This window comes from Branchiostoma belcheri, unplaced genomic scaffold, assembly GCF_001625305.1.
Source record: "Branchiostoma belcheri isolate BF01 breed outbred unplaced genomic scaffold, Haploidv18h27 scaffold116, whole genome shotgun sequence".
NCBI classification, from domain to species: Eukaryota; Metazoa; Chordata; class Leptocardii; order Amphioxiformes; family Branchiostomatidae; genus Branchiostoma; species Branchiostoma belcheri.
In genome coordinates, this window is record NW_017802558.1 from 963,702 (window position 1) to 974,272 (window position 10,571).

The 10,571-nt window shown below is 43.0% G+C and overlaps 1 protein-coding gene across 1 annotated transcript; it reads right to left on the reverse strand.

Moving 5' to 3' along the window:
* Positions 1–354: 354 nt before the first annotated feature.
* Positions 355–9,459, reverse strand: LOC109462396 (WD repeat-containing protein 93-like). The gene is made up of 15 exons (XM_019758936.1): positions 9,117–9,459; positions 8,485–8,601; positions 7,780–7,978; positions 7,263–7,327; positions 6,462–6,550; positions 6,147–6,288; positions 5,516–5,729; positions 4,974–5,151; positions 4,407–4,555; positions 3,965–4,096; positions 3,185–3,401; positions 2,900–2,960; positions 2,090–2,246; positions 1,472–1,625; positions 355–925 (listed from the first exon to the last, which is right to left on the reverse strand). Exons 1-15 carry the CDS (start codon positions 9,255–9,257, stop codon positions 760–762), a joined length of 2,181 nt encoding a protein of 726 aa, XP_019614495.1. The 5' UTR covers positions 9,258–9,459; the 3' UTR covers positions 355–759.
* Positions 9,460–10,571: the final 1,112 nt, after the last annotated feature.

Sequence of the window (10,571 nt, forward strand, 5' to 3'; positions counted from 1 at the left end):
AAAACAAGCAGCTATCAGTATGCTATGGGATAGGATTGAATCTTACATTTATTAAAAACTAATAAAAGAATGACCAGAAAATTGACTTTGAAAAATGCAGTTTTGCCACCATGAAATTGCATTGGATGCCACATCACATAAGAAAGTAGGGACTCTCCTCAAATTCACGTGTTTGAAATTCTTAATATTGCATTCTGTTGCATTTTCTTGAATTACAGATAATCATACTTTAGAACACCATATATTTTTATTTCAAACTTTTATTTCCAACTTTTCAAGAAATGAAGAAATAAAATGAGAAGTGTAATATACACATGTACATGTATGCCTCATTACCCTATAATACACAAAATTACAGCAGAGTACTTTGCATCATACATGTAAGACCCTTTTTATTTCAAAACCAATTTACATTCACTAATAAAAACCTTTACAGTGCTAATTGAAATGCTAATTTTTTTTTGCTTTTTTGACAACATTTTTAAAAGACAAAATGCCGTCTTAATGAATGGGCCCTTATTTACACAGTGTAAACTGCACAGCAAAATTCTGTAGACACATACATTTGTACGTGTACTATTATATAGATGATCATTGATGTGTTTCATTGGTATAACCTATATTTCCGTCCATATAAGCTGGTGTGTTATGTCAAAGGGTGGTTATACATGTACCAACTATACCAAAAAATACAGAATCTGATACAAATTATGATAGCATTCTGCGATCAGCTGCCATGTATTGTTAGGTGCGTCCAGTTCATGATCGTGAAGCGAAGGCGACCTTGACCCTCTGCCGTGTCTGTCCGGCCTGGCGGAACCTGGTCACCACGTCGATCTCCGTCCGCAGGTCGTTCCACCGCTCCTGCATCCGCGCCACGCGATCCTTCTGCCGCGACAGACGCTCCCGTAACAGCGCATCACATCTACGGGAAACGGGAATAAAACAACAAGGTTTGGCATTAGGCCACAGCAAGTAATTTTTATGGATGACATCAACACGCGCATTAATTTTTGCCTGATTTTGGAAAAACAAGAAATTTTGTTGCCTTCTGACATTGATCAACATGCCGAAAATAGGCAAAGATGTCTGTTGCCATTCTGGAAGGTGGATGGCAGATACATGTAACTATGAAGAGAGGAGACAAGAAAAGGCTCTGATTTAATGTTTTGTTTCTTACATTGATGCAGTGATATGTGATGCTGGTTGTGTGCATGTGATGTTCCCACTGAATAAAAACCATTTGTACAATGATTGAGTCAAAATTTTAAAATGTAAGAACCTTGTTTTTTTTGGCCCGACTTGTTTTCATTTCACCCACTCGCATTATGTTTGGACTCTGCGGAGGATGGGCTTAGGATTGGCATCCAGCCTGTAAAAACCTCAGCCTCAAACCCATTAAACTTACAATCTCAATAAAATCAAATCAATTAAATCATGTACAAGAGAACAGGTCAGAAGTGGGAGTTACCTTTTGTTGACGGTGACATGTGTGATGAAGGGGCGGGGCTCCGACTGTCTCCTCCAATAGCTGTCCAGCGTGGGGAAGGAGCGCAGCTGGTACACAAACATGGAGCTGGTACCACTGCCAGGGACGTACTCCTCATCAGCATCCAACAGGGAACCTGTCAAAAATATGGCGGGAGTTAGCAAAGGCCTGGTACACAAACGTGCTTGAGTTGGTACACAAGCACAACGGCAGTTAAAAGCATACATTGCAATTTGCAAAGAATCTTTTTTTCAAATAAATATACACACAATACAATGTATAAAATTCTAGATGGTAAAAATTGACTGTCAACCACTAACAGCTTGCCGTCCCAAGCAATGATTACATGTTAAAATATTTTAATTCCCAACCAACTGCTTCAGTCTCCTTTGCCTCCTTTGCAGGCATCACTGGAGCAGTCGGCAGAAGTGCATGCAATCTACTATTTGTGATAAGAGATGAGTGTGCGGTTGGAAAACTTGGCCAATTAGAAAATAGTACAAATTAGAAAATAGTGCAAATCAGCACCGCATCCCCAACAAATAACATTGACCACACCATGAAAGCCTGCAAAGGAGTCTACAACAGTCCACAACTCACCTTTAGCATAGAGCATCTGCCCGTCCGCCCCAAACACACAGCAGGGCTCCCAGGGGGAGGACAGGTAGTGTGTGGAAGGGAGGCCGACCTCACACAACACAAGGTTCTTCAGTACATCATACATCAGCATCTGCCCATTCCTACGCACACACAGCACCTGGGAACAAGGCAAGTCTTCATTCACACCAATGTTGTAGCTGACATTACAGAATGTTGCTGCTCATGATGGACAAAAATTTTGCCCAATCTGTCATCTTTGACAGCCAAAAATTGGCATATGAAGATCATATGGAAAGGGATGTCATTAAACCAAGTTAAGTGCCAAACTGCCCCTCAAAATGCAGGAAATAGCATTTCAGACTGTCAAAATTTCAATTTTTTCTCGGGGGCACGTCCCTGGCCCCCCCTAGGATTGTTGTGGCTCTGGTGCTTGACATGATGTTACACCAAACAAAATTGAATTTTGACAAATATTTATAACAAAACACACAACAAAAAGTTAGCTACCCTGGGGAGCTTTCGAGATGCATTCTGTCTCTTCTTCAACCCAGTAAATATCTCGTCTTGGAGTTTTCTTGTCACTTGAATTATTGATGTGATTATCATGTGACAAGAGACAGTCATATACAGGTTTCAGGTAGTGTATTGAGTTTGCCATTGCTACTGCTCTGTGACATATGACCCTTGCAGCATTAAGGTGCTGTCTCCAAGATATGACTGTCCTCCAGACTGTTCTATTAGTAGCCACTAACTCGTGATTATGAACAGACTATGTTAGATTATAATATAATTCCATATTACAATACTCACCACCTGAGGGATGGCAGGGATAACCTGTACTGTGGTGAACCTCTCTGTGTCATCACTGGAGCTGGGCATGAGAATGTAGGAGAGACGTTAACGCTAATTAACGCTAATTAACTTACTTTATGTCACACCTGGGGTGCAATAACATTCAGTATAGGTTTTCTGGCTCATGTGATAACTATGGGTGATACAGAAATTACACTGTGTTGTGTTATACATGTCACCCTTTTAGTTATAAAGGTATACAACACAATCCATGTAGGACATCCATGAAAGTGTGTAACTCACCTGTCTAGAACCGTGACAGGTTCCATGTCCTCCTCCCCCTGCCCACACCTGACCACAAACAGAGCCCCATCACTACAGCCTGCCAGCACGGCTGCAGAGGAGGGGGTGTCATACGGGGGGTGGGAGGGGGGCGTGTTGGGCAGCACGGACGGGTTCAGGAAGCTCAGGTAGGTGACACTGCCCTGGGTCTTCAGTTTCTTCACACACTTCTGTAAGCCTGCAGTCAGAATGTCAGAATTAGGAATGAGTAGTACTACACAGATGCTATACAGGGCAGGGAGAAAAGTATAATCATAATGTGCGTGTGTGAGTTTGTGTTCAGTCTGCAATCAGAATACAGTAAAAAGACTAGGCTGATAGGGCAGGGAGAGAAGTACTGTTTTGGGGTGGGTGTGTGGGTCACAGTGTATGAGGGTGTGTTTCTGAATTCAGAAGATGCTACAGCAGGGAGAGATGAGTGTGTCTGCCTGTGTGTGTGTGTGTGTGTGTCTGTGTGGGTGGGTGGGTGGGTTGTTTGCACTCCTCTAGTAAGTGTATATTCAAGTCCTTATGATGACAAATTGTACAGTCACTCAGATGAAAGGTCACAGTCTGAAACATCTGTCAGACTGTTTTCAAGATATATTGTGTACATCTATAAATAATGACTCGTAAAAAACTATTCAGATGCTCACCTTGGTATCTCGATCATTATCATTCTGGACTTCATAGACAAATTGACAAATTTATATTATTATTATTTCAAAGTTGATACAGCCCTGACTAGTCATGACTGCTGACCTAAGTACTTGTCCCAGACGGTGAGGGTTCCGTCTGCCAGGCCCACGGCCAGTAGTGAGGTGTCAGAGCTGACAGCAGTGGCCGTGATGCTGCAGGTGTTGGGCCACACCAGGTCTGGCTTGTGCTCAAGGTCTGCAAATAAACAGTTATACAGATCAAAGGCATAAAATACAACTTCAAGGCAGCAAAACAAAGAATATTCTGGATTAAAAAAATCTGTAAAATATTGACGTTCACTGCTATTTCTTGGCACATTTTCAACATCATTTCATAAATAGTACTTGAGGTGTTTGAAACACTATTAACCACAAAAAAAGTAACATATACGTGAGCCGTCTCCTTATTTTTTTTGAGTGCTGCCCATAAATAGCTAAAACAAGAGACTGTTTTCCATCAGCAACATTCCAGCTAATCATGAGAAATATGAGTGGGTAAACCTTACCTTTGCCAGTCTTGAGGAGTGAATAGTGAGCCAGGTTGTTGGAGCCGCTCCAGCGGACACACACCGAGTTGACCTGTCCGGCCTGGGTCACGTTATCCAGGCCAGCCGGCAACATCTGCCCTCCATGTAGGAAGTGGAATGTCGGAGTCCTGTGGGAACAGCACTGCCGTCAGTCCAGGTTAGCCAACTGTCACCATAACTAGAATACCCGTTATCAAACTTGACCTTCTTATTCCTAACCCCAACCTACCAACAAAGTGTTATAAAAACACATCCTACAACATTAAAAGCTACCTTTCATCAAAATGCCTATGTCCCACTCAAAAATCAAGACCATATCATGACCCCAACATGCACTGCAGTACAGTTCAAAGCCGCTCAATCATCCAAAATTGACCTTGATCTTTGTTGCCCCAAACCCCAACCTACCTACCAAATATAAGATAAAAGATACACGCAGCACACCCCACGTTATAACCACGGCAGTCTAAAATCGCCATCCTCTACACATGACCCATAACCCATAACCTTCTGACAAAGGTAAAACACGACAGAAACACCCGTCACCTAGTGGCCTGTTCCTCCTCCTGCGGCAGGTGTCGGATCTGTTGTTCGTGCACGGCATTAAACACCGCCCTCCTCTGGTTCAGATGTTCCGCCAGCAGCACGTGGTTCCCTCCCGTACCGATCACGTCACCCAGGTCCACGGACTTGTACGCGTCATACGCGCTCTTAGCACTGCTGCCTGTGTCGTATGTCAATACGTACAACAACACGGTCAGTACTCGTACAACATGGGCTGCATTTTTACCTAATACCATCTCAGAAGAGAACAAGAAGTAGCCATGCCTTCAAGTACCAGTGAGAGTTATCAACCAAGGATTGAGGTGTTCAAAAACTCTTTTTTTTTCCTAGAACACTCGCTGCCATCAAGTACAGTTCAAAGGTTAGGTGTAACAAGTCATTCAGTGTAATGTAGCGAGCTGCCACTGTGCCGCGAGCCTGCGAATAAGCTGGCGTGTTATGCCGAGGGGCGGTTATACTGCACAGAGGCAAATATAGTAACATTTTCCACACCTGTAAGTTCAGGTGCCAGGTGTGTTACATACCTGTAAGTTCAGGTGGTGGGCGTACTCTGAGGACCATCTGTGGAGGTGAGAACTTGATGTCAGGTCCTGCCAGCATGCTACCCTGGCCTGCAGACGGCGTCTGTCTGGGCACCTCGGAGGTCGGCGTCCCCGCACCGCTCTTCCTGCCCTCCTCCCCCTCCGTAGCCTGGCCTTCAGACGTCTCCGCGGCTGTTTCTCCATAAGTAGACTGGTCCTGCAGGGGGAGAGACATAATTGTAGCTAACTGTAAGTTTCTAACCAACGGCCAGCCTTGAAATCTTTTTCCATCATCTTAACTTTGTTTCACATAACTGGAAAAATTTTGAAATCTTGACCCTCTAAAATGCTATTTCCCACATTTTGAGGAGCAACTTCTGCTGGTAGACTAAGCTTAGTTGAATAACTGTTACACATCTTACTATATCTTTATGCAGCATTTTTGGGCCATCAATGATAAGGATTGGGCAAAATTCTTATCCGTCATGATCATGAGCAGCAAAATTCTGTCAAATGACAGAAAGACACTAGCTGGCTAGAACAGTAATTTACATATTTTACTAAGAAGACCCAAGTGTCAAAAGTGGATACACTAGTATGAGCTTTTTACAGAATGCTGAGAAGCTGTACTGACCTGGGATGCAGCGTACGCAGCCTTGAGTGCCTGTGCCTGAGCCTGCTCCAGCTCTCTCAGCCAGCCATCCCTGGGCAGGCGGTGAACCTCCAGCCAAACCTCCTTCTCCTTATCTGGAACACAGAGAACAAACTTCACACAACTGTGTCATTTAGTCTAATTCTGTACCTGTATGGCCGGTATAACCGCCCTTTGGCGTAACACGCCAGCTTCACAGGCATGCAGCATGGCATCCTAACTACAGGTATAGAAATACCCATAGAGGGTTCTGCTATATTTAATTTAACAAGTTGTTGTTCATCATATTATTCATACAAAAAGCTTGATGCAAACTCACTCTCAAGGGCAACTCCAACATAGTCTCCTTCTGATGACAGCTCACACTTTACCGTGATAGTGCCCTCCTGTAAGAAACACAACAACAAGTCTTCAAGCTTATAATCAAAGTTACACGGATTTTATAGCTGAGTGTGTGCTTTTTGAACAGTGTTCTAACCAGCATCCATCTTTCCATCGTTTGATAGAATTTTGCCACTCATGACGGACAACAATTTTACCCAATCTGTCATCCTTGAGTTGAAAGAAAATAAATGGCATGGAAAGAGATGTCATTCAACTAAGCTTAAATAGTCTACCAGCATGATTTGCCCCTCAAAATACAGAAAATAGTATCGTTTCAGAGGGTCAAGATGTCAAAATTTTTGGGAACATACACCCCTAGGATTGTTGGGTAGTGATTGAGATGATGTTATGTCAAACAAAAATGAGATGACAAAAAAAATGTAATTGTTATGTTTACCGCAGGAAAAATAGTGTTTTTGCTCTGTTTCCTCTTCTTCTTCTTCTTCTCCAAACCAATAAGGTCAATGACCTGAACCAGACATCTGTCACCATGGTAACTAGTGTTGGGTTACACCATGTTGCAATTTTATAGCAGGAGGGATTTAGACTCCAGTCTGACCATATATAATGTGTTTAAGAATTATCAGAGCAGACCATATGCAAAGGTAAACATTGTGCATTTGCTTTACAAAGTTTCTAGTCCATAATGGCATAACTTTACCAGCTAGCCTTACATACATGAGTGTTTTAAAAGAGATGAAAGGCTGGACAAACCTGCTCGTTAAGCTGCTTGATGAAGTAAAACCTCTCGTTTGAGAACAACAGCAGACGGGAGGCACCTGTCGGTTGGTAATTAAAAACACTGTCAGCAGCAGAAAGTACATAGGACACTTTTGTAACGTAAGTACATGTAGTATTCTGTAGAATTACACTGATCATAGTTTACACGACACAAAATTCTAATGTTGAGTCACACCTTGTTGTGCACCACACTAAAGTACACAATTCTTTGCAGAGAGTACAGATTCCCCACCTAGCATGCATGTTGGCAGAACGTACTGCGCCTCATGCCCAAAACCCCCAGTTTTTCGTTGGATTTTTGGTTAACGTTACATCAGCATTTTGCCTGTTACAGACAATATTTTGACAGACGGAGTGTTGACCTTATATGTGTGAATATGATCTTATATAAGGCATTCTCCCAAAGTGCTATGCACAATACATAACGGGTTTCGTGCAGGCATTGTACGTTCTGCGGAAGTGTTAAGTGTACCATCTACATGTAACCTACCCATGTCGTCCACAGTGGACAGCAGGTACGTCTGCACCCCGACCAGGCTGACCTTCAGACTGGTGACCTCTACAGTCTCCTCCCACACCGCCAAGGTCACCTGACTCACGGCGTCAAAGGCTGCCAGGCCGGTCGGCAGGCCGACAAAAATGTACCGTCCATCCACACTGTGGGCCACACAGTGGGCCTTACCATGCTCCTTTGGGGGAAATAGCATTCATATGATTAGATAGTTACAAGTATTTCTTTGTTAGTCGATCAGTAACTGAGACTCCCTTTTGTCAGTGACACTGTATCTACTTGTCAGAAAGGCAGGTTTATAGAGTTCTTTATTGCAACTTCGTGCCCTCGGGCTAATTGCAAACAGACATTGACAAAAACAATGAATACAGAATGTGGTGAATTTAAGACTATAATTATGCTAACATGGAGTTCTACTTATACAGTCTGCCTATCTAACTTACTATCTACTTTAAAACTAACATAACACTGGTATACATGCTAGAGAGTCGATATGCTTCACATAAATAGGAGACATGGTAATTGCTATTCTGAGCCTGCTATTCTACTAGAATACTATTGTAGCCAAGGTTTGACTTCTTCCCAGGAGGCAGTGGGAGATTAGTCACCGACGAAAGACTAGACTACTATTCTGTCATATTTTCATACATGGGGGTTACGTGGGTAGCTGAACAGTAAGCCTACCTGCATCTGTACAGGACACTGGTACAGTGGAGGTCGGAGCCTGCTGCCGTCCTGCATGCGTGCTGCCTCCCGCTGACTGGCCACGTCCCACACATCCTCAAGCAGCTGGAACAGCACCTGCACAGGCAGGACGGGGGTGGGGGTTGGTGGGTGAAAACTGGGATTCTATATCTGTTACTGGGCAAAGCCCCTGATTGGGCATCGCGCCCAGATTCCTTATAACATATAAGTTACCATAGCATGATACATTTATGACTTCTTCACGTTTTCTTTACATTATTCAAAATGGACAACCGATATCAAGTTAAGTTAAGTATTAGTAGTGGCACAACAAAATAATTCGCTGCCTTTCTTTTTTTTCTGCCTTTCTTTTTTTTCTGTCCCCACTGTGAACATATAACATGTAGTTTCATGAACACCTCAATTTTTCTCAGACCACGAACTTTTGCTACTTTGAAGTCGTGAATATAAACTGCGTATACTACATATCGTTATGTTCAAGTTGAATGTAACGTTACTGGAAGCCATAGTCCGTCTCTATATGTATACTAGTAAGTTAACATCAGTCGACATTCTCTGTAGGACAACGTTGGCTAACAGGACCATAATTATGGCTGTAAAGATCAGCTTACCTTGTCTATCATGCGGAAGGGCTGTGGCAGCGGGTCGTACAGCTGCTCAGGGTCCGTCAGGAACTCTTCTTCATCACTGTCCCTGGAGCTGAGGGAGGGAGGGGGGATATCCAACCCGCCCTTCCGGATAAAAACCGGCATTTTCTCAGCAAAACGTCACAACACAGTCCAGAATTTAAGTTCTCTTGAAACTCCGTAGGCTCAGTGATCTCAGGCTCCGAAATCTTAAACGTGAGCCACTTGCAGCAGCTTTAAATGTGGACTGAAAACAAACATAATTTTCAGGACTTGGAATCTTTCGGATCATCCGCCATCTTTGCTACCAAGGCGACGGTATACTCTCGTGCAGGTCACGTGACTAAAATCATAACCTTACTTCTTCTCACTTCTCCTAAATTTACGGACGGTAGAAATGTTATTGTTATGCAAATTTCTATTTCTTTGTAGTTCTAACTGGATATTGTCTTTGTGAATGCTTTAAAAGACGCTAATTACAACGTGTGTTACTAGCGATACGACATTTCTCGCGAGATTTAGAACGTGAGCAGCTACAGGCTAGTATGGCTGCAATTCTAAACTAAACCGCTAGGTAGCGTTCATGAGCAGTCATCGCACAAAATTGGCAACGGAAATTAATACATTGTCCAGCAATCCACATACCAAGGAGAAGGAGGTGTGTATTTCTATTAGTGTATCTGCGTCTGAAAAGAACAACTCAAGTGTTACACTGACCTGGCTTTGGGTTGGGCTTCTTAACTACGAATGAATAAAGATTCCATTCGTTCATTCAATCTTATCCATATAACCTCTGGTTGGTCAAATGTTGTGCACAGCCGGTGGGTACATTTGCATATCTAACAGGTGGAGCACAGGTTCAAAAATTTTGGATGAAACCATTGTTTCCATCTAAACGGGGAGCGAGATTTCTCATAACTTTTCAGTTGCACCAAAGAATAATTATAGGGTTGTCATAAAATGATATGTATGTACAAAAGAATGCAAAATTGTAAAGTTCCAGGAAAGTGACCCTAATGTCCCTTGCATAGTCTGGGCGATTAAAACGAACCTCATTTTTTTTAGTGTGACGTAAACACTTACCTGTAGAGACAAAAGGGATAGTCCAAAATCAGCTCCGTTGGTGAACAGCAGGCCAGCGTTAGTACAAGCCAAAACGTGTTAAAGGTAAGTCGAGCAGGTTAGTGGATCTTTCTCTTATTCTCCCCTCATGGCAGCGCAAAAAGGCCCCGTCGTTTTATAACACTAACTCGTGCGCTTTCATGTAAACATGTAATTCGAGCGTTTGGCCTTGTATAAGTGTAATTCGTGGATTCCTGAGATTTTGAGGCTCGAAACACGCTGTCAGCTTACGCTCAAGCTGGCGGTGCGAACTTGGAGACCCGGGCGCTGTATAGTATTAACTCGTGCGCTTTAATGTATACATATGTAATTCGTGCG